The sequence below is a fragment of the Notothenia rossii genome (genome assembly GCF_949606895.1).
Source record: "Notothenia rossii genome assembly, chromosome: 1".
NCBI classification, from domain to species: domain Eukaryota; kingdom Metazoa; phylum Chordata; class Actinopteri; order Perciformes; family Nototheniidae; genus Notothenia; species Notothenia rossii.
Genome location: NC_136912.1, coordinates 79,547,059 through 79,571,424, shown reverse-complemented (window position 1 = coordinate 79,571,424; position 24,366 = coordinate 79,547,059). Strand labels below are relative to the sequence as shown.

At 41.3% G+C, this 24,366-nt stretch overlaps 1 protein-coding gene across 1 annotated transcript in view; it reads right to left on the bottom strand.

Annotated features, from left to right (window-relative positions):
* Nucleotides 1–255: 255 nt before the first annotated feature.
* The window catches only part of LOC307019622 (microtubule-associated serine/threonine-protein kinase 3-like), a gene marked incomplete at its 5' end in the record, with an annotated part of 26,205 nt that continues 2,094 nt past the window's right edge, over nucleotides 256–24,366 (bottom strand). The window contains 22 exons of the mRNA XM_079650620.1: nucleotides 256–4,079; nucleotides 4,490–4,674; nucleotides 5,354–5,490; nucleotides 5,601–5,723; nucleotides 6,359–6,585; nucleotides 6,862–7,062; nucleotides 7,176–7,297; nucleotides 7,911–8,077; nucleotides 8,352–8,464; nucleotides 8,624–8,746; nucleotides 8,950–9,051; nucleotides 11,038–11,203; nucleotides 11,295–11,427; nucleotides 15,030–15,168; nucleotides 15,319–15,527; nucleotides 16,406–16,497; nucleotides 16,888–16,946; nucleotides 17,101–17,233; nucleotides 19,148–19,249; nucleotides 21,272–21,481; nucleotides 21,744–21,819; nucleotides 22,970–23,127. Coding sequence (XP_079506746.1) covers nucleotides 2,986–4,079; nucleotides 4,490–4,674; nucleotides 5,354–5,490; nucleotides 5,601–5,723; nucleotides 6,359–6,585; nucleotides 6,862–7,062; nucleotides 7,176–7,297; nucleotides 7,911–8,077; nucleotides 8,352–8,464; nucleotides 8,624–8,746; nucleotides 8,950–9,051; nucleotides 11,038–11,203; nucleotides 11,295–11,427; nucleotides 15,030–15,168; nucleotides 15,319–15,527; nucleotides 16,406–16,497; nucleotides 16,888–16,946; nucleotides 17,101–17,233; nucleotides 19,148–19,249; nucleotides 21,272–21,481; nucleotides 21,744–21,819; nucleotides 22,970–23,127 — 4,071 coding nt within the window. The 3' untranslated portion in view covers nucleotides 256–2,985. The remainder of the gene's footprint in view (nucleotides 4,080–4,489; nucleotides 4,675–5,353; nucleotides 5,491–5,600; nucleotides 5,724–6,358; nucleotides 6,586–6,861; nucleotides 7,063–7,175; nucleotides 7,298–7,910; nucleotides 8,078–8,351; nucleotides 8,465–8,623; nucleotides 8,747–8,949; nucleotides 9,052–11,037; nucleotides 11,204–11,294; nucleotides 11,428–15,029; nucleotides 15,169–15,318; nucleotides 15,528–16,405; nucleotides 16,498–16,887; nucleotides 16,947–17,100; nucleotides 17,234–19,147; nucleotides 19,250–21,271; nucleotides 21,482–21,743; nucleotides 21,820–22,969; nucleotides 23,128–24,366) is intronic.

Below are 24,366 nucleotides of genomic sequence, written 5' to 3'. Positions count from 1 at the left end.
TGTTACAACACACCCAAGACAGATTTATTTTTGTATAATGCTTTACTTTTTATATTACAGTAGCGTAACTCAAATTATTTGAGATCATGGCTCTAGTTATCTTTCTACAGTCTGATTGTCTTGTCATTATCTTTTTTTCCGTTAATTAACCTGTCATCGTGGGTGGACATTATTGTCCCATTTTTTTTATTTTGTGTGTCTTTCCCTTTCTGTGTGGTAAACAATGATGGAGAACACAAAACACCAGTGGAGTCATTCTAAGGATGAGTCAAAGAGAAAAACACATTTTATTTGTTGCACAAGAAAACACAGTACAGGGCGACAGGGCCGGTATACCATGCAATCAAGTAACACAGGTGTGTGCTTGTCCCATGCAGCATGCACTGAACAGAAGAGTGCACAGGAGAAAACATGCACATGTACAACGATTTGACCTGCCAGTTTATTCCTTAAGAGCAAGTTTAACACCAGCTGAGAATCGTGTCTTTGAGGACCTCCAGTGAATGACGTTTTTTTTCAAGCATTGAATATATTTACATTCACGTCGATACAAGGGTATTCAGATCAATTAATGTTACATGCACTGCAAAAAGGGTTCCCCAAAACTTTTAGCCATATGATATTGGAAATAATACTTTGACGATTGTTGGATTGAACTTTTCCATTTAATTTTTATAAACGTACTTCTAGAACAATGACGTGTATTTTCTATTCATCCCTCTGGAGCATTACCTGCCCTAATTTGCACAAAATAGATGTATACATATATTAGATGTACACATGGCCATCATCATCCCTTTGCCTGGATAGTATTGTTATCTACAAACAAATATATTTTCAAAAGGCTCAACCCATGAATGAAGTGGATGTAAACACACTCAATGCTTCTCAGCTCGGTGCTAAATTACTCTTTATGAACATTTTGTAAAAAACAAAACAGAAACGGATATGTTACTCTGATGAGATTTGTTTCTTTCGAGGTATCAAAGAGGGTAGTTTCATCATACAGCCACAGGATAGAAAATGTTTGTACAGTACATAGCATGTTTGTTCGTTGTAAACAATTCGGTCAGACTGCGAAAATAACTGAGCCATTCAGCGACAAAATGTCTGTGCTGCTCGCTGACACGACAACACTCTAAAAGGTGGTCATCTTGAGATTTCAGGAGGAAGAGAAACTTAGGTTACATATCAATACCTCTGAAGCTTTAGAAACAGAAGACTCAGGAGTAAGTTGGTACAAAATTCAGCAACAGCCACTGACCAATAAGACAATAAACCTCAAAACTCAGGAAGTACAACCAAAACACTAACAGCCCATTCCCTCAAGTCAGACTTCCCAAAAATCCTGGTGCCTCGACTAGTCATTGTGCATTTCACATCCTTTAACACATCTGGAATTATATACACCCTCGTTATCAAAATATACATCCATTTTTGTACAATACAAATACAAATATTTGTTCAAAGAAGCCCTGGATTTGGATTCAATGTAAGGATGTGTCCCTCTGCCATTTTCAATTTACCTTCAACATTCTCTGACAAAATGCATGTCAAAATACATTAGTGCACTTTTCCTTTCGATGTAAACATTACTACACGGTAAATTAAGTAGGAACAGGTCTTGTAGGCATGGTGTCTCTTACATGCTCATCTGAAAAAACAAAGACGAAAGCTACAGTTTCAGGAAAAGATACTCCAAAAATACACAAGGTTGCCAAACTTTTCCAGGTACAAAATGTGTTGATATTATAGGTAAGAAAAGACCAAAAAATAAATACTCAAATGCTTTCAACAAAACTTTGAAGAAGACGTAAACTTCAATTTGGCTGCTCTATTTCCCCCCCCAGTAAATTGCATGCTTTGAGAAGAACAAGCGAGACGAGGAGCCATGCTGAATCTGTGTTTGAAGGTTCCATATAGTGAGCAAGAAAAATATACGTTTGAGTTACCTCTACTATATGGTATCACACCGAGATTATATCGAGTAGCAACAGAGCAAAGTGTGTCGCGTCCTTCATCCTGAACTTCAATTTACAGAAAATGTTGTCAAGACTGCAATACCAGCGGGAAACAACACGTACTTAGAAACATCCATTGACATTTCTGCCTTTAACGATATGGCTTAGAGGACGCTGCACTGATGGCACATAAAACCCTTTATGAATCGACTATATCATGTAACAGATTGTACTTTCTGTGTGCAATATTACCCTGCACTGACCTGTTATAAACTCGAGGAAATGTTTGCTGTGACCACGAATTCACACCGTAAGAAACATGACCAACAAGTAAATGGAAGAACTTTATCTTTCACAACTATAGCACAGCTCTTTTCTCCACCAATGTGATTTTTGCACAAACTACAGTGTCTGACGAGTGCAAAAAGAGAGTAACACGTTTTTTCCTTTCATGCTGGTTTGGTAGCTTTGACTGCAGCAGCAACAAAAACATATTATTGTTGTATATTAAAGATACAACTGCTGACAATAGAGACGTTGACACATTAACCATGTTGCTCACAGTGTGAACCAAAGGTCATTCTTAGGTTTGAAGATCAATATAATAGCAGTAACCTATTCAAAGCTGCACTGTTCAGATCTAAATTGACACTGAAAGAAAAACTAGTACCTTTTGGTCCTACAACAATTATGCTGATCATTATCAAACTACTCTGTACTGCAACAATGTATTTAAAAAATAGACATTTATACAAAAAGCAATCCAGTCAAAAGACAAAACCACATTTTATGGATACAAAAATGTTGACCCTTGGCTCTTTAAATCAGACCTTCCCTCTTTCACCATTACTAACTCATCATAGTTTATATATGTAATAAATAAGACCAGCAGGTCTGCAATGCCTTGAGGCAAATTTGAACAATTAAAAAAATTCAAGTAAAATCATCTCCTTACTCAATTAGAAGTTTGTAAATGACTTTACAACTTTGAAAGACTTCAAATAAAAGATGAGAGCAGTTGAAGTCAGTGCAGTGGTGAGTCGTCACTTGTCAAATGCCCTTGTTGTGGAGTTTCCTCTCTGCACTCAGTCTTCTCTGTGGAAGGACCAACCTGAGGACCAGTGGGGGGGCTGTCTGCTGCCGGACTGCAGCTGTTGTCACAAAGAGGACGTCCTGCCTGTTGTGGATGAGAGGAAGGGGCGCCCGCCTGCGGCACTGCTGTCTCGTTGTTGGTGTCCTCGCCGTCTGAACACGGCTCCCACTCATCCTGCTCGCTCTCTGTTGAGCCCTGCACGGCGATCTGGGGCACCAGAGTGAACCTACTGACCACCGGCACCTCTGGCTCTACCTCCACGCTGGTCTGGGGTCGAGTGAGGGTCCAGGCCGTCCCGTGCCGATGTTGCTGTTGCTGTGTTTGGGCGCCCGGACCTGGGGTGCTGGATTTCTCTTCCGGCTCATCAAAGCTCACCTCCTGCACTGCTTCCTGTTTCTTAAAAGAGTCTCTTCGCTCTGATAGGTTGAGTTTTCGCATCACGACCAGCTGCTCCGATCGTTCCATCCCAGAGTCCCTCAACCTCTGGCTGCCGATGTACCCCCCCAGCCTGCTGAGATCCACACCAATGTAGGACCCTCCACAGGACCCCTCAGCCTCCAAATCCCCCAGCAGGTCCCCCTCGCCGTAAAACGGAACCTCCAGCGTGTGCCGGCGGGGGGTGTAAGACTTCTTATCAGCATGGTACACGCCAGACAGCTTCTCAGCGGACTGTACCCTCTTCAGGAGAGGAGAGCGGGGGGGCTCGGCGCTGCGGGGCCGGACAATATGTCTGACGATGGTGGGGGGGGACAGAGTTTTGCCGTGGTAACTGTGAAAGCTTTTGGCGAAGCCCGAGAGTGGAGAGGGAGAGCGCTGAGGAGAGAGAGGCTGGGCTGAGGAAGAGGAAGAGTTGCAGGCCAGGGGCGAGGGGGGGATGTTGCTGGTTGACTTCCGGCGGCCCGCCTTGGTGTAGCGCTGCGTGCTGAGTTTAGAGCCCAGGCCGTGGAGAGAGCTGGGCCGGATGTGTGCTGCGGGAGAACTGGGAGAGCTGGAGCAGGGAGACGTGCTCTGAGGAGAGTTGTTGTCTGGGAAACAGAGGGAAACGGTTTCAAACATTGAACGATAGAAAGATAAGATGTATTTTATTACTCCCAATTTGGGAAATGTTTTTGTTGCAGCAGCATAAAACCACACAAGGCATTGCACATAATAACAAAATAAATAATCTATTCTAAAATATAAACATCTCAAAATAGAAATAGAAATAAACCAGCACTAGAGAGTAGGACAAATATACAGATGACCAAGAAACCTCAATATTTAAATCATATTTACGCACAGCCAGTTGTAAGATTCTTACAATGGCACTAGATCTCTGGATGTTATGAAATTAATATTGCAACAAAAGAGCATCAACTCAATATACATTTTCAGATGTTAGAGTCAGGAACTCTTTTAACTTCATCATGAATAATTGTGCGGCCACACTGCTCACCACAGGCCTGATGGTCGGGGGCGGGGCTCCGGCAGGGTGTGGCAGGGCCGGGGGAAAGGCTGTGTGTTGGGGAGCCAGGAAGACTCTCACTGGAGGACACTGAGTGGTGGAGACCCGAGTTAAAGCTGCGACTGCTGTGTATCACTGTGCTCTGCTTGGACAGCTTCTTTAGGATGCTTCGTCGCCTGGAGGAAGAACATAGAGTCAGGAATATGATATTGTTTATTTTTGATAGTACAGCGGTGGCACTGACACCAAGCTCGAAGGTGTGTCTTACGTTTTTGTGGCCTAGCAGGGGATTCAAGAATCTGTGTTTGTTGTCTTGATTTTAAAATGCATCTATAGAAAATCTAAATATTATTCTAATGTGTAGATAGAAGTTTTTAGTATAACCCCTAACATTTGGAAGGCCCTTTTGGCAAGCCTGATCTCATTACAGTCGTTCACAGGCTGTAGCACATATTCAAATAGCAGTTCTTGCACACATTATTTTTCAACACAGTATATTATTTTCTAAGGTGTTTTACATTGTAACAAGTGGTATCAACCCAAACATGGCTACAATAACTTATGAAACATAAAACCGGACAGGGATGGGCATTGTGTATTTATTGAATAATGTTCTAAGCCCTTACAACACTTCTGTTCTTGTAGAACTGTTGGGAGAAAATATTCTCCAGTATAATAGACCAAACCTTGCAGTGAGTGAGATCAAAGTTATACTGAGTTGCTGCTAAACTTCACTTCCCGGTGTGTAACACAAGAGGGACATCCACCATTTAGCAATCTCACAAAGTAAACAAACGATGAGTAACACTGCAGAGCTGCAGGGAACAACACAGAACGTAAACCTCAGATTCTCACCTGTCGTAATTATCTCTCCTCTTGCTCTTTCTGCTGCGACGAGCCATCTTCCCTTTGTGTTTGGTCTTCCGCCCCGGACCCACTTTGATTGACGTGTTCTCGAGTGCTATGGTCTGAAGAGACACCTTGTTGCCACTCTGCACATTTCATACAGAGCAATGAAGGAATCAATTGTGATACGGGCAAAGGGAAACATTAGTATGAATTTCAAGCGCAGTGGGAACCAGTGTTGAGTGAGTTGTTGTACCTTCAGTAGCAGTTCTATCATCTCAGGGTGGACCAGGCCCTGGACCGACTCTCCGTTGACGTGGGTGATGAGGTCTCCAGTGCGGAGCCCTGCCTCGTACGCTGGATTCCCCTCCTCCACACTCTGTCAAACAGCAGCACAGTGAGGGTAAGGAGAGGAGTTTATTGGGACTATTACATAAACAGCTTTTTTATACTCTTTCTTCTGTTATTATAGTGAAGCTAGGCCTGTCACAATAACTACTTTAGTTAGACAGAAGTCAAATGTGATAAAAACAATATTATTGTCATTTCAACACCATTTTATCCCATGTTAAATCATGAAGATTTAATAGCATTATAATGTAAACTTTTAATTATTAATGTGTTAAAATATCCTAAGTAAATACAACTTAAATAAAATAATACCACAAAATCAAAACAATAAATAAAATGTACTCTTAGGTCATATAACAGAAATGTGCAATTTCTAAAGTAATTAAAAAAGGTAGGGATAACTAGTCTACTGTCTATTCTAGTCGCTTTATTATGTATCTTTGCCACTTAATCATTATATCGACATGACTGATAATTATTCACAAGATATCCCTGTTTATCGATATTTAGGTATTTGGTCAAAAATGTTATAAATATTAAGGTCATAACCATTAATCGTATGAAGAGTTGATAGCGTAACTACCCTCACAGGCCTAAGTAGAGCACATTACTTGACATGGACACATAGCACAGCAGAGCACAGCTGCGTATTGTTACACCCACCGACACCATGTGATGCACCGTGTAGACATCGCTGTCGCCCATGTAGACCCGGATGGCCTGCAGGGTGAAGCCGTACTTCTTCCCGGAGGTGTGGATGATAATGGGAGGCCTCAGGCTGCCCGGGCTGAGGGAGAAGTCCCGGCTGGGGGAGGAGTCCCGGGATGAAGGGTTGGAGGAAAGAGAGCGAGGGGAGATGGGACTGGGCTGGAGCCCGCTGGGCGAGTCGTCTGAAACAAACAAACCATCAATATCCTATGAATATGTCAAAAGGCACCGCCTACTACCTCAAAAAGGGGATTTTAGAATAAAAGGTTAATGAATATTGTCCTGTTCAAGGGGTGGAATCCTATTTTATTAGTCACTTTCATTATGTTCTAAATATAGGCCTGTTTACATCCATGGTAACCAACATTATAAGAGATGTAACATGTAGCATCAGTGACTTATTGTCACATTAGTTCTGTCTTGGTTAGAGTTGACTGTTGAGTTTTGATGTTCACTACCTGTAGTGATGATGAGGGACAGGGCTGAGACGGAGGCTGATTTGGGAACCTTCCCTCCGCAGGGCAGCCTCTGTCTGTCCGGCGTCTCCAGCTGGTTACCGAAACGTTGAGGGCCGGTCGGCTCTTTGGGGGACGAGTGTTTGGCCCCGGTGCTGTTGCTGCGTATCCTGATCCTCCGAAGGTTTGACACGACCACCTCAGCTGCAGGTTACAGTCAAACATAAACAATATATAAAAACACTGTTGCTTCAAACAGGGGCACTAATACATGTGGTGGATTTAATGTCAGTCACACTCAGTCAGTCTGGATTCACCTTCATCATCAGTGGAGAGGGCGAAGCGGGGCATGGTCTCCAGGCTGTGGGTGCTGCTCATCACCAGAGGGCTGGTGCTCCTCTCAGACTGGGAGGAGCTGGAGGAAGCCCGAGGGCGCAGGCTGCAAACAGACAGAGACCAGTTCAACCAGTAAATCAACTGGTTCAAGAGTGATCACAACAACAGCTCAGTGTACTGACTGCCAGCTGCTTTCACACAAACCCATGACAATGCCTTTAGGCATGATTACATTTTTTAACAGCAACTTTGCATGTAACCTAGCAACTGAGGATATCCCAAACTAAGAATTTACAGTCTTACCAATTGAATTCAAAATACATTTAGCATTTCGATAGTGCCTTGTTTTTATTAGTGCTCTAGTTAATACATTTATTTAGTAAGTGTAGCCTTCTCATGTTGTTTTAATCATCAAAATGCTGATTCTACGATTTTGCAACTTAGCCTACAATGTGTTTTATTGACATATTTTATTGAGAGCATATGAGTTATTTGGAAGTTTGTTGCAACATTATTATTAATAGGGTAATATTTATACCAATATTTACACTAATATACTAACTAATGTTGGCTATATATCAGGATTTATCAGGAGAAAGTAAGCAATGCTATTTAAAAACAGCCCAAATTGAATGTTTCATTACATTTTGTTGTCACTATCAGTGAAATCTCTTCCTAATGATTTTGAGTTTGACATATTATTTTGTATCTAATACCTGGCCATGCGCCCGGCGTGTCTGCGTTCGGCGCTGCCCTCTGCTGTGCCCGGGCAGGGACTCAGTCCCCCCACGTCCCCGCGGTCCTCTTTGTCCTCGCTGTGGCTGCGGTCGGAGGAAAAGCTCAGGTTGGATGGCGTGGCCAGATGTTCTGTGCTGCTGTAAACCTGAAAGATTGAAATGGAGAGAGGGTGTTGGATCGAAAGCTGAGCTGAGTATTGAAGGGCTTTCAGATAATGTAGAGCTGCATAAAGCAGTCATATCACAACCCCCACCATTTGGTTCTAAACATATGACAGTTTAACTCGATTTCTTCACAGCATGGTAAACATCTTTAGCACACATTGGTTTTATACAAATATTTTAACCCTTTTTTTTCAACACATGTTGCACTGTCCTTGCTTTGAAAGGCGCCTCTAAATAGAATGAATTATTATTTACCTTGCTGAAGCGATGCGACCAGGATGAAAACTGCCTGATCTCCAAGGAAGATTCTTCATCATTGGTTTCCTCATCCTCGTCTGATGCCAAATGATGGTAACGATCTGAACGAGCTGAAAACCGGAACAAGAGAACGTTCATATTTCAGTAAAACATAAAGTAGTTTTCACTTATCCCTTTTTAAACATTTTTACATCACAAAAGAGTTGTGAAAGTGTTTTAAATGTAGGAGGAAACCAACTCTTTAAGCCTGGAGTCAGGATTAAACCTACTATCGAAGTAGCTCGTGTCGTCCTCCGCCTCCAGCTGCGGGATGAATTCAGCTTTCTGTCTCAGGAGTCCATTCCAGTCCAAACCAAAGAAGAAAGGGTTCTGTTTGACCTCCGAGGCTCCGCCTGCAAACACACATCTTTTTTGTTAGAGCCAATCAAATACTGGAAATATTTTAAAAATGTGTGACTTCAATAGAAGTGGCAACATGTATTCAATAAAAAGGGCCAAAAGTTAGTTTATCCATTTTGACAAAGATGATTTGTTTTTTTCTTTCAGTTTCATTATAATTGTATCATGTGATAATCAGCAGTAAACTGAGCAGTACCAGTTCCTAGTCGGTCTAAAGGACTCTGTCTTAGCAGGCGGGTGATCAGATCCTGGGCTTCAGCAGGCAGGGCATCGTCTCCTTCCGGCCAAATGATGTCATCTGCAAACAAGAAACGGAAGAACAAGCTAGATATATCACATATAAAAGCATAAGAAATGCTAAGAACATTTCTGAGGGTGTTGCTGAACACTAAAGCCTTATTTTTGTACTTAAAAGATCATCTCTGCTGAGACGAAATTATTTACATATCTTGAACAACATGGTATCGTTTGATGCGAAAGAAAAGATATGTAATGATAAAAAGATTTGAATGTATGCTAACAAATGATTTTTGACAAGCTAACGACAACTTCTACAGAAAGCCACTACGCCAAGCACGATTGTTTGACAAAACCCGAATAAATGAGTCCAATTAATAGGTATATGCAGGAATCCTGAAGTCAAATGTAATACCTTTTAAGACCTTTTTCAAGACCCTTTCCATACATGTTAAGACCTCATCGCAACTTCGAGTTCTAACCGGTTACATTGGCGACACACTTTACCTCACATTTACTATATTGACTTTAAGATAGCACAACTAAACAGAGTGCAGACAGACCACTGAAGCCTCCTCTCCACATGAACTTCAACCTCTCTGTGAAGGTCAGTTTTGATGCAGTATGCTGCTTTGTTGCTTCTGTAGACTCTGTGCTCTTTCATTCAAGTAAAACTCCTCAGAAACCATTAGAAACCAGTATTTGACCAATAAACAAAACACTTGACAAAACTTTGAACTATGTATAAATAAATATATTAAACTTTGGTGAGCTTCAGCGGGGTAATGCCATATAGGAGCTCCCTCACAAATACCCAGGGGTTAAATTGGGCTGGGGCTGTCCGGGGCTAAGTCCTCACACATTTGTCATATGTTCGCAAAAAACAATTTTAAGACTTTTCTTGTTCTTAATACACTATATTTAGGGTCGATATGTGTTGACTTTACTTTAAAATAGCAGATCTCTGTGACAGGATATAGTTTGGCTTAGACCCCGGCCCCACGAGGAGGCATACGTTAAAACGCATACGCAAACGCAAAAAAGTCTTCCGTTCACACCCATTCGATTCATTAACGTGTCCGTTCACACTAGACCGCTGGAAATGCTGGAAACGCTGAAGTACATATGCCAGGCCTGTAAGTGGCGCTGCAGCCGCCACAAAATACACCAAAAGCAGCAAAGAAGACCCCGGAGCATGGTTGCCCTTGTGTTTATTCTCCGCGGTGGACGGCGCGTGTTCTCCTGCTGTATATCTCTCAGGTAGTCCCCCAGCAGATGAAAAACACCCACCTCTCCGCCTCTTCAAAGAAACGAGGGGACCGTGCTGCAGTTTCCGTTAAAAAAAAATTCCGCCGGTCAACATGTCCGTTAAAGTTTAAATCTTCCGTACAAAATTAGAAAAGTGCCGGTCAGAGGTCTTCTTTGTTATTTATTGAGCTTTAAAACAAATTGATAACGACTCTCTATAATAATATAATAATATTTAATAAACTGCCTGCCTCTCTTTTCCTCCCCCCTCTTCTGACAGCCCAGCAGCAGCAGGAGACGTGGGGAGAGGGAGGCGGGGCTATTTCATCATTATCAGAAAATGATCAGATAGGGCTTGCACACGGAGGCGTTGGACCCCCAGAGCGTTGCGTATGCCGGTTTACCCACCTTGGGACCCGTTATCGTTACCGTAGTCGTTTAGTGCCCCCTCCCCCCCCACAGAACGGAGCAAGGCAACGAAACTTAAAATAAGAAGCAGCATTTTACGGAGCGCTATGCATGGGGCCGCCTTGAGGGGGTTTCCCGACATGTCGTTTCAGTAAATTAAAGGGTGTTTCATGTTGACTTGCTGTGGACCTTCTTAATAAATAATTTTTTCTGAAGATCTGTCTTTGTGCTACCTTTTTACTTTTTGGGTATACAACACTGGATATTTAAGAACAAAGGTTAATAATGAAAGAGAAATACTGTTCAGGTGCAGAAAAAAACATTTTCCAACAACATTAGAAAAATGTTAGTTCCGATTTCTTCCACTGATTGATATCATTTCAGCGCTCACCACTAACAACTTGTCCAAAAAGTTCTTCAGGTGTGTCTCCAAAGAATGGGACGCAGCCAACCAGGAACTCATAGAGGATGACCCCCATGGCCCACCAGTCCACAGGCTTCCCATAGCCCTGTCTGAGGATCACCTCTGGGGCAATGTACTCCGGAGTGCCACACACCTGCACAAGCAAACCAGCACAGGTGAGTAGTGGGAATCAGAAACAGCTGCTTCCATAATACGTTTTTATTCATATTAAAAACCAGTCTCACCTGTTTGTCTATAAACTCTCTCGTGTCTTTCTCCATGTGACCCTCGTACAGGTTGGTGGTCATGTTCATGAGGCCAATTTTAGACAGGCCGAAGTCCGTCAGCTTGATGTGGCCCATTGATGTTATCAACAAACTGTGGGAAAAACACAAAATAATAAATGCAAATGATCAACATAAGCAGGTTTTAACCTAAATGAACTTTACTTTTGGATATCACGAGAATACAAAAAAACCCAGATTGAAATACTAAGGAGGCTGACAAAAGAAAAACAGGACTGTGTTTAACTACAGATCATGTTTCTGATCTTTTTGTTTAATTTAACTAATTCTAATGAATAGGGATGTAACGACATATCGAATATCGCGGTAAATAAATGTCTCAATACCGTCGTGAGACTGACTAAAGTCAGATTTTTTAAAATTAAACCTTTATTTAACCAGATGGTCCCATTGAGATCATCGATCTCTTTTTCACGGGAGACCTGTCCAACATGGCAGCAAGTAGGTTACAACACGAACATAAAACAACAGATAACACAAAAGGACATCGTATTTACAGGGCTACATGTACATACCTAGAGACATTGACAAGTACCAACCGTATATTTATATCTCGCCCTGTCAATAGGCCTCACCTTCTTGGCAAAAACTGTATTGGTTTTGAAGTGGTGGAGAGACAATGCACAGTTTGACCCACTGCTTTCACCCATGGCCAAAGCATATCTCTCTTTCCCAGCAACATCAGTACCAAGCAAGAGAGTTTTTTTCCACAGCATGGGATATTGTAAACGCCCAAACATCCCGGCTTTTACCTGGAAATGTGGACATGCTCATATTCCTAAAAGATAACCGTGATGATGCTGAGTGAGTGAGTTAGTGAGTTAGGGTTGAGTTACTTGAAAAACTTGATTTATTCTATTGCAGGTAGTGCTGTGTACCTGGACTCACATTCAGGTTCAGGTCCGGACTCAAGTCCAGGGGTTCAGGTTCTGTGTCAAGTTGTGTGAGTAACTAAAGTGAACTTATTGTGAGCTAATTATCAATTGAAAATAAACTCATAATCAACTCAAATTCAAACTCGTCAGGTTTATTGTGCCCCCTTCCAACTTGTGTCTACACCATGTCTTTTCTAGAACTCTACATGTGTTACTAACTACACAACACAACTACATACATAGTGATGTACATACAAGACTCAATATGTGTCCTCCTCCCCAGCGCCGCCTTTCCCACTTCAACCTCGTTACCCCACTTGAAATACTCCATCTGATCGGTTCCTCAAATCCCACAACCTGCTCCCTTGACCCTCTACCCACTCCTCTCCTGAAGTCCTGCCTCCCCGTCCTCTGCCCCTATCTTGCTAACCTTTTCAACTCCTCGCTGTCCCATGGAACCGTCCCCTCTGCCTTCAAAACTGCTGCCGTTACTCCAATCCTCAAAAAACCTGGTCTGGATCCCTCCTCCCTCACTAATTACCGCCCCATCTCCAACCTACCATTCCTCTCAAAAACTCTTGAACGCATTGTAGCCAAACAAATTCACTGCCATCTCCAAACCAACCAGCTTTATGAACCCCTTCAGTCTGGATTTCGTCCTCACCACAGTACAGAAACTGCACTCGTCAAAGTCCTCAATGACCTCCTCACCTCTGCTGACACTGGTTCCCTCAATATTCTCATCCTCCTCGACCTGAGTGCAGCCTTCGATACCGTGAGCCACAACATCCTGCTCACCCGACTCAGGGACATTGGTATTGAAGGTATTGCACTCAGATGGCTCCATTCCTACCTCACTGAACGATCCCACTTCATCTCCCTCCCCAACCACTCCTCTGCCACAGCTTCAGTCACCCAAGGCGTTCCTCAAGGGTCAGTACTTGGACCCCTCCTCTTCATCATTTACATCCTGCCCCTCGGTCAGATACTCCGCCACTTCAACCTGGACTTCCACTGCTATGCTGATGACACTCAGATCTACCTCAGCACCAAATCCCTCCATAACCCACCCCTTACCCACATCGATTTTTGTCTGACAGCTATTAAAACTTGGATGCAACATAACCTCCTCAAACTGAACAGCAACAAAACAGAACTCCTCCTAATTGACTCCAAATCCACCCTCAGCAAGGTCACTAACATAACACTCACCATCGATGGCACCATTGTTTCCCCCTCCAATCAGGCACGCAACCTTGGCGTAATCTTTGACCCCACCCTCTCCCTCGAACCTCACATCCGCCAAACAGTCAAAACCTCATTTTTCCACCTCCGCAATATTGCAAAAATCCTACCGTCTCTCACCCGCCCCGCAGCCGAACGACTAATCCATGCCTTCATTTCCTCCCGCCTTGACTACTGCAACTCACTTCTTTACGGCATCAGCACTACATCCCTCAACAGACTCCAACGGGCTCAAAATGCAGCTGCACGTCTCCTCACACATACCAAATCATGGCATCACATCAGCCCAGTCCTCAAAGAGCTCCACTCGCTTCCTGTCTCCCATCGCATCAATTACAAAATTATGGTCCTCACCTACAAAGCACTCCACCATTTGGCCCCCCCTTATCTCACAAACCTTCTCACTCCTTATCAACCCCCACGGTCCCTCAGATCCACCGCAGCCGGACTCCTATCCATTCCCACATCCACACTCTGCAGCTTTGGGGACAGAGCCTTCTCAGTGGCAGCTCCTAGGCTCTGGAATTCCCTCCCCCAAGATCTCCGTGACTCTGAGTCCCTCACAGTCTTTCAGTCCCGCCTCAAAACACATCTTTTCAACTCTGTCTACCCATAAGCCCCCCTCCTCTCAATCAACTTCCTCTTGACTGCCTTTTTATTTATTTTACTATACTTACTTGTTTGCCTGTCCTTGTTTGTCTACCCTCCCTCATATTGTAAAGCATCTTTGAGTTGTGAAAAGCGCTATATAAATAAAATGCATTATTATTATTATTATTAATATGCAAGAGTACACGTCTATGTGTTCTTGTTCAAGAACAACAGCATATTGACATTGTCTGGGTGAAGTGTTGCTCTTTCAGCAGACACTATATCACCATACATACAAAGGAGTTAGCTTAGCTACACTACCAAATATGGCAACCAGCATCCCACGCTGTCAGTGTCCACTATGTCTAAGCCAGCTTCCCTTGACGTCACACAGATCTCGCGAGCAGTTGCGATATTTTGCGAGACTTCGTGAGTTTAGTAATGGCCGCCATATCAGAAGCCAAAACAATGTTTTTCGTCTTTTCTCAGCGCAAATTTCTCGATCTATGGAAGGTTTTAGATGGTTTAGAACAAAAAGGAGAATATACGTAAGTACCGGTTCCCGACGTTCCGGTTTTAACCGGACTTGAACCGAAACTTTTTACAAGTCCAGTACCGGTTCGGCGTACCGGTACGCAGCACTAATTGCAGGGTCTGATTATTATATTGTTGACACTTTCAAATAATACTATCCTACTAAAATGCTGTACAAATGAGAAGTATTATTTAATAAAGAAAAAAAAAAGTAAAAAAAAAAGAAGTAAAAAATCAAAAAATGTTCCCTTTATTTTTCAATATCGCGATAAATATCGTACCGTGGACTTTTTCTCGCGATATTATCGTACCGTGAGTTGTTGGTATCGTTACATCCCTACTAATGAAAGGTAAGAGTGCTGGGTCATACTGTACAGAAAGTGGTTGTACATGCAAAAGCTTAAAACAGGAATTAAGTTTGTGTTCTCACTTGTCAGGTTTGAGATCCCGATGCACAATGCCATAGTTGTGAAGATACTCCAGTGCCAGGACTGTTTCAGCAAAGTACAACCGTGTCATTTCTACAGGCAGTGGGCCCATGTTCTTGAGCAGGTTGGCACAATCCCCACCTTTATGAAACCATAGGAAAACCATAGGAAATGTGTTAATGGCTAATGAATCCCTATTTCTAGTAGTAAATTACCACTAGTGTGTAAGGAGCATAAGATTAAAATGTCTAAATCACAACAACAACAAAAATCACACTTTCTCATCATTACCTTCCACATACTCCATGACCATGCATAGGTGACGTCGTGTCTCAAAAGAGCAGAACATGGAGACAACGAAGGGGTTCTCGGCAAACGTCAGGATGTCTCGCTCAACAAAAGCCTGCTGGATCTGGTTCCTCAGGACGAGGTTCTGACGATTTATCTTCTTCATGGCAAACCGTTGTCGGGTCTCCTTGTGACGCACCAGATACACGGCCCTGTAGAAAAACATATGAGCCACATTAAACCAATTATTTTCACACTTAAAGTCAGAGTGAAATGGAAGTAAGATAGTCTTTATTCTCTGTACTGTGGCATCTTTCCCATTGAAACCCACACATTTCCCTTCTCACTAAAAGTTGCATATTGATTGATGAATGATCAGATGTAGTGATATTATTTATTACATGTGGTTGGTACCAACTTAAATTGCTTTAAAAAAATAAAAAAGGAAGAAAAGATAAATTAATTTTTGGCATATATTTTTTAAAAGAAGTGCACAATATTACCTGGGGTTAAAAGGGATAAAAAATACTTTTTTATTTAATTTTTAACTGGACTTTTTGCATCTATTAGAAATAACCAGTTTGTTTTTTTAGGATTAAGGATTCGCTTTACCTTTATTTAACACATAACAGCAAAGATAGGAAATCTCTGCATAAGGTTGGCTTTGCCATGTCATATTTAACTCCCCAGACACCATTGTAGTGGATGATATTTTAAATGTTTTGGGGTAATCGTGGTAATTGCAGGTCTCAAAATGTTTTCTATTCTGAGAATCTAAAGGAGTCATCAAAATCGTCATTAGACTATCATCCAGTTAATTCATTAAAAACCACCTTTTAATTGTTTTGGATGTTCGATCAAAGGAGGAACTTAGTTTCTGACAAGATGATTATGTATAATCAAAAAATAAAATGAAACTGCTACGGTTTCCTGTAAAGGTATATGGATATTCTAGCATGCAGAGGATTTTCAAGGATCCCTTTTTTGCAGTATTTTGTAGCTCTTAGGCTTAAAAAATGTTTGGAAATGAATAAACAACACCCTGAAAAAGCAAGTAAATTTAGACAACGTTTAAAAAGAAATTTCTTACCCGTAAGCTCCATTACTGATGAGTTTGATTGTGTCAAAGTCACTCTCAAAAGGTTTCCTTCGAGTCGGTGTCAGTGTCTGTGGGACCTTGTTCTAAAAAAAGGAGGCAGAAACATGTTTAAGGCCAGTAGTGGGCAAGTTAAAAATGCAACACAGTAAAAGCGCAAGTTAAAAATGCAACACAGTAAAAGCAGTACTGTTAATTACAGGATAATTACAGGGCAACCATGTCCAAGGGCTTGTTCTGCTGTCTGAAACATAAACTATACTGCGGTCTAACTACTAAATACATAATTATCACATTTTGTCCATGAGGAATCAGGAACAATATACATAAAGCATTTTTTATCTCAGATAAAATTGCAGAAAATATGTTTGTAAGAATTCATTTATTATCTTATTTTTAAATCATGGAATATCCTTTACAAAAATCAAATAGTGTTCACACTGACAGCTAGTCTGATAACAAAAAGGGAAATGTACCTCCACACTGGCGTCTGTGTCCACTGTCACTGAAGGACTCGCATCATACTGTTCAAGCTCTAGAAAGAACAGAAAGAAAGACAGTGTTTAATATTACTGCAAATAACACTCTGAAAACCAAACTTTGAATCTTACTGGTTTTTAAACAGGCTAAACCTGAATTTGAGGCTAATGAAGTGTGCAGCTTGACTTCACGACAGAAAAGTCCTTTACCTTCTAAAGGGTCGCGGGTCAGACCCAGCTGGCTGATGATGTAGCGTGGGATGTCCGTCTTGATAACCTGGTCGACTTTGGCATGACCCTCGGCGGCCTCAAGTAGGTGATAAAACTCTTCCGGGTCAAACTCCTGTAAACAGCATCAAGACTTTTTAATGGCTTAAGTCAATTTCCTGCCAGATTGAAATCAAAGCAAGACAACAGCAAAGAAAGAGTCTTCTCTGTATCAGTGGCACAAGTCAAAAGTAACTGTATCTCATAGATGTTCAGCTTCTCCTTCAAGTCCAGTCGCTCTGGATTTACTACTGAACCTACTCATTTATCAGGTACAAAGAGTGGGTGGTTTATAAAGACTGAAGTGAAAAGTTGTCAAAGTGTCAAGAACATTAGTGGTATTTTAATGATTATTATATCACAGGGTTTTGGACAGGTTATGTGAGGCCTATCACAATGACAACTCACATCAATTTCCCTGTTATCCAACTAATGATGTTATTAAAAAAAAGACATTTAATAAACTAAAAAATAGTAAACACACTTGTTAAACTGAGCTAATCTTTGTGTGTTGTTTATAGGGCTGCAACAAACGACTAATTTGATAATCGATTAATCGACTATTCGGACTATTATGCCAATTTCTCCAGCGCTCTTATTTAGCCATCAACTTTTAGATTTAGCTTGAGGTTGTTTTAGGCATGTGGAAACTAACAATGAAGATGAATACTTGATTCAAAAATACATATATTATTAAATTAACTAAACAAATTTTGAACAAAATTAACATTGCTTTTTATTTAAATTAAATAAATAATATTTCACATCAAAAGAAACAACAGTGTTTTAACAAATCGTATTAAATAATGTGATAACAGAACTGTAAACAGAATAGCTGAAACTTTAACAAAATAAATAACTCAGTTACCTCTAATCATTAACCCATGTTTGTATAATTGAGTTAGCTCCGTGTGTTGCTGCTAGCATACCTGACAGACCTACTAGAAAGACAGTCGAACCCGGTGCATACCTCCGTCTGAATGTGGAGTACTTTTGCTAAATGTTTAGACAAATTGCTCGTGTTACCGCCCTTAAATGTTAAACTCTTATTGCACTTTTGGCAACGAGCATTGTCCACATCGAGACGGGTAAAGTTTAACCACACCTTGGAGCGCTTCTCTCCGCCATCACCGCAGTGTGTTGCTACATGTAGTAGCTGCGTGTGTGTAAACTGCCCCGCCCCCTCGCACACAGACGGGGGAGAGAGATCTCGTCGAAAATACATCATAGGCGCATTTGTTTGTCTTTTTGCATATTAGAAACGAGTTGGCGACACTAAGACTGTGATATAATGTTTTTGTAGCAATAATACATGACAAATATTTTTTAAATGTCTCCAGTACCGATAAAAAGACCAATAACGTTGGAGCTTAACGACGGGTAAAACACACGTGATGACGTCACCAACGAATCGAAGACTGAATTAGTTGGCAACTAATTTGGTAATCGATTTTAATCGATTAAGTCGATTAGTTGTTGCACCCCTAGTTGTTTACCAACATTCAACAAAGACTTAGGATGTATATCATTTGGTTCTTTTACTTTGCCTTCTTGGAAGTGATTTGTGATTCTCAAAGAATTAAAAGAAATAGATCAACACTGTATTCTTCTAGAGACAGTGGCTGTTTCTCAATGTCGAGGAGGCTTGCTTGGTAGCACATATATGCTGGGCATTTAAAAAGTGATTTGGTGCCGCTTGATGACTTAGTATGCTTGAAATAGTGGCTCTGGAGCAGCTTTACTTGACATTGAGAAACTGCCAATGTCTCAAATAAACAGGTATTCCAAAGACATGTATCTTCTTATGGGGAAATAGTGAAAGTATTATTGTCTTCCTTTAATGATCCTCATCATGCTGCCGACACACATCCACTTTAATTAAGGTCACAATTTCACTCCAGTCATACTTTCATGTGAACTGGCTCCTAGGACTTTCAAAAACAGTAATCTTATTTTCAATCAGGAAGAGATTTTCTTTTCCTCAGCTTACCAGACACTCCAGGAGGCGAGCCGGCCTAGAGATTATGATGAGGATCTTCCTCACCAAATGGATGATGACGGCCACCTCCTCGCTTTCAGAGCGCTCGTAGGCCTGGAAAACAGTATGCGAGCAGAGAGGTACATAAGAAAATGTATTTATGAAACCAACCAACTCATTACAAATCACCCAAGAGAGGATAGAATAGAACGACACTGTTTCAAAAACACTTTAAAGTAAAACAAACAAGCAAATCGATATTTAGGAAGTTGTGGGATCAAATATGGCATTTAGGTGTCATTCATTTTACATAATGACATCAAAATCCAATACACTACATCAAAGAGATATTTCTAATTAAGCTAATAAAATGGTCCCAAAATAAAACATCTGTATTTAACCACCCTTGGTACTAGGATTTGGTTGTTCCAGTGGAAAATAAGTGATCCAAAGGGAGGGGTGGGGGGGGGGGGGGGGACACACTTTTCCACTCCTGACAAAAGATGCTAGCTTCATGCGCAAACTGGAAATATACATATATAAATAACAGGGTGTTCAAAGCTGATTGGTACATTATTAAGATAGGAAACTGCTGCTGCCTGACAGAGATGCGTCAGAGAAGACATCACTTTAAACCAAGAGGAATTATTAGAATAATCAGTGGGTGGGTGGAGTCTCAGTGAGTCATCCACGGCCTTTCTTGTAGACTGACGTGAATGTACTAGTGTAACACATGGACTCTTTTAATGTCCTCCAAAGCTTCCAATTGTTAAGAGAACCACAGTCATCACATGTGAGTTTGTGTGTTACAGTCACACACTTTGGTCATGACAAACCCATAAAAGGGTAAGAAAGAGAAAGACTGTTTTCTTTTACTAGAAAGTCACAAGGTAGACTTCACAAACAGCCTTGTGTCCTACTATTAAAACACAGGATCGTCACATGCTCAAGCATTAAGTCTGTCTGGTTAATCCGGTTTAAATAATAAACTATGTCAAGTACTTTTTTTTATTGTTTCTGTGCTTCAATTTCCAGAGATCATCTTCTCTTTTTATCTTATTTTGAAGATTTTTCTATAGGTGTTGCTTCATGGTACAACGTTAAAGTCATTTTGTTTATAACAAACTGTCAGACGTCAAGGTCAAACACTGAGCTGCACACTTCGGGTGACAGGCAGAAATCAATGGAGGTTAATTTAATTCTTCTTCTAAGTTGTTCTTTATAAATATAAGTACAACATTGGTCACCTTCTATACACCTGAGTGCATTTCCCAGACGAGAGCCAACAGGTAATATTTTTTAAATCCTCTGGAGCAGAGAGGAGCTGTGGATTATTGTTATTGATTAATGCATCAGTGTTTCAAAAAACACTAAACTCACAACTTAAAATGAAAGCGTTTAGTTTATTTAATAAAAGAGCACATGTTCAAAGTGACAGTAGATTACAAAAATAAATAAAATTAGGGCGCAGCGCCCCTCCAAGACAATGTTAGGAGAAACACTGGCGTGCTACATGTACCAGCCTCTATGAAGTGAAAGTACTTTATATCACCACATACATCAACCCAATTGAATTAAAAGCCACAGTGACATTTAGAAGAGTGAAGATGTAGTTTCATCTTTGAAACTGTCACACTTTTTCGAGACAAATTGTCCTTGGCACGCAGAGTGAGTCTCCAGGTCTGTGTGTGCGTGTGACAGCATTTGTTCCCCTGCATGGGAACAGACTTATCAGTTCAGCTGGAGGTACAGCGAGTCGACCATGCCTTCTGTCTGACAGCACGCAGAGGAACAGGGAAAGAGGTTGCTATAGAAACAACATTTTATCACAACACAGCAAAGATCTGGGACAAAAGCACCTCTCACCATCACGGACAATTTCCACAACCAGATGTATTGTGTGTGCGTTTAGCTCTCAGACGGTTATTGAGCGGCGTGCCTGATTGCACATTTCACCCCCGGCTCGATCAATCCCCTTTCATAACTTCATTTCATCATAGTGTTCAGATGAAGGGTTCATACGCAGTTGTAGTATACAATTAGATTATATATTTTTGCAAGTTTCAAAGACATTTTAAACTAATTTCATTACTACATTGGTCCTGCTGGACCCAGGTCAGCTGGCTGTTTCCCCACCTCGTGAAGCAGCTTCTCCAGCTTCTCCTGCAGCTCAGCGAAGTAGCGGGAGGTAACCAGGCCTTTCTGGGACTTGTCCAGGCAGTCTCTGAGCAGCTCCACCAACTGGTGCTGGATGAAGCCCAGCACCCCGTCAGCCAGAGGGAGGGAGCTGTCTGGAGAGCAGTGGGTGATAATCTCAAACAAGCGCTCCTCCATCTGGGCCGTGGCCTGCAGGGACGACAACACAAACACACAGTTAAGACATTAAAAGACAGCTTATTATTACTTTTTTATTCTTCGCAGCCCCGAATATTCATTATATTTCTGTGGGTAAAGTCATAAATGTATTACCAGTGATGCAATTTAATGACATGTGTAGCAGCTAAGACTTGTGAATTTCCAACATCTGTTTTTATTTTTGAGTTTTAAGACAATTCAGATTTCACTATGGCTGCAGTAGGTTTTTTCATAAATGGTTTTTGGTTAGTACCTTTGGAAAACGTTCCTTGTAAACATGGTTCATCATGACAATCTCATTATCAAATGAGACGTTTGATCGCCCGGGGCTGCAACAGAAACAAAAGTACAGGTTAGAATATTTCACTTGACAGTATTGTAAGAAAACATATGAAGCCAGCAGCTCTAGGCACTAACGCTACTATCAGATATGATTTGCTGTAGGGCTTTGATGTTTCGACACCACCAGCAGAGGTTTATTCTGACCAAACAGTGTGAATCATCAACATCTCTCAATTAGTCATTTACTGGAACACCACTTCAGTGTTTAGGCAGATGAGATGAGTGTATTTTCACAAAAATAATCTTGCTTGATGAGGCTTCAAAGAGAACAGATGGAGGGAAAACCTATCACATCCAAACAGGCTCCCTAAGCTGTGTTTTTGTCATGAAAGACGCCTCTGTTAAAGTGGATGGCTGCAGCCCAACACACACTGCTGCGGCTCACTGAGGCTCTCTGCATCAGGCCCCCCCCCCGCCCCCTCACACAACCCCCAACCCTCGACTTCAGTTCAGCAGTTGGATCCCTGAGGCGCTCTGTCAGCTAGCATGCCCACGCACTGCACACCATGGTGCCAGAACACAGAGCACTCAGGCATCGCACAAACAACACAGAGCAGAGCCAACACACAAAAGTTGTGGACAAGCTCTGCAGTCAGATCCCCCTGCCGGCCCAACAGGCGCGTTTAATCTACGAGACACACGTTTGCATGTGATTTTGTCATGGTCATACCGAAGACATGACACGTTGACATATGACAGTCTACCTGTACATCGTGACATACATAATGTTCTTATAAACATTGCAACACATGCATCACTGTCCAAAATTAAACTGAAATGGGTTATTTTCCCAAGTAAAGAGGTAGTTAATCCCAGGAAGGATTACTGCATTTAATCTGTAGAAATTATTCATTTCATATGATGACGGGCCAAGAAACAATATTAAAAGGAGGTTTGGAGCCGGTTCAGACTGGGTTTTGAAACATGAGAATATAGTGGTGAACACACGTGTGACTATCTAACATCTCAGAGAAAAAGAATAAACACTTCATAGACACAGTTTAAATTGTGCATCAAGAAAAGTAAATAAAGTCATTTAAATACTCAATATGTTGCTTAGGAATTACCCCATAAGCACTAAATACCTAGCATTATAGAAGACACATTCGATTAAAAGGTGAAATCAGTTTCAGCTACCTGAGGCTCCGAGACCGAGGTCGTATGAGCGTGGAGTGCCGCCCATCCTCGTCGGTCATGCTGTCTGTGCTGCGGAAGTGTTTGAAGAGGAAGTGCAGCTCATCTTGAGTCGGCTGGTAGGGAAGCTGGTGGAGACGCTCCTGGGAGGAGGAGGAGGACTGCAGACACAAAGATGGATACATCAGTCCAGAAGATTTAGTATTTTCTACATTCAAAAAGTTAGAATCTACACATTCTTTTGCTGTTTTTTTAGCTTAAAAGCACATTATCTTTTAAAACACCATGGATAAATGCTATGATATTTACAAGAATAATAAAGACAGTTGCTAAGGGAGATGATGTGATACAAAAACACCATGCTGCAATGTTTATACCAGGCCATTATATCTGATCCAGTGAGTTTAATAAGAGGCAGCAGCTGGGACCTCACTGATGGAATAAAAAGAATATCTGATAGACAATAAGAAGCAAAAAAAAGGGAGATTTATGTGGAACTATTTCATGACCCAGAATATATATATATATTTTTTTACAGTGGATCTTTTTTTTAACATTAAGACGAATAAATGAAAGGTTTTACCCACTTTATATTAATAATAATGTATTCATATAGTCTTTGCCGGGATGGAAAGGGAATACATATTGGGTTGTAACACATGTTCAAACATCAACAGCTTTTTTTGGAAATGGATGATTAGTGAAATGAAGTTAAGCAAAAGACCAATTTAATAAGGTGCTAAATATAACAGTTTGTCAAACTCAAGATAACAGTTCCATTAATCCATGCTACTTCCTTCTGTAAAGAGGATGTTGCTGTTTCTCATGTCTTGCCAGAGGCATCACTCTGTACATTTGGATAAGAGACACTACTGCTAAAAACACATGTAGACCTTAATTCTGGGCAGTTTGCAATAAAGTTGCTCCTTGTATTTGCAACATTTAAAGGTTATGTTTATGACGACAGCAGCATATTGCATTCTGTGTCAACATAAGCCTGTCCTGATAAAACACCTGTGGAGGATTTATAAGAGGCTGCTGTATGAATTTAGAATAGTAATCAAACAGTGAAACATGAACATCTCCAGTCAATAATTAAAGCTTTTCTTCCAGTAATGGGGTATATATAAATTACCGTAGTAGATCAGAGACATTGATATTTACCTAATTAAGTTATGTTCAACGTCTACTGAGACACTGAGTGAACTCTTTCCAAGCTGAAGGGGACATAATGTACGATGCAAGCAATCTGTTGAATGTTGCCGCCTATTCTGTCCTAAACCAGAGGGACAGCATCTGTGGAGTCTCTTTATTATGCCTCAGTATAAAGAGGGCAGTGAGGGCCACTGAAGAGCCCTATTGTCCCCACTGACCTCTGCCTCTGCGGCTGGGTCTACCCC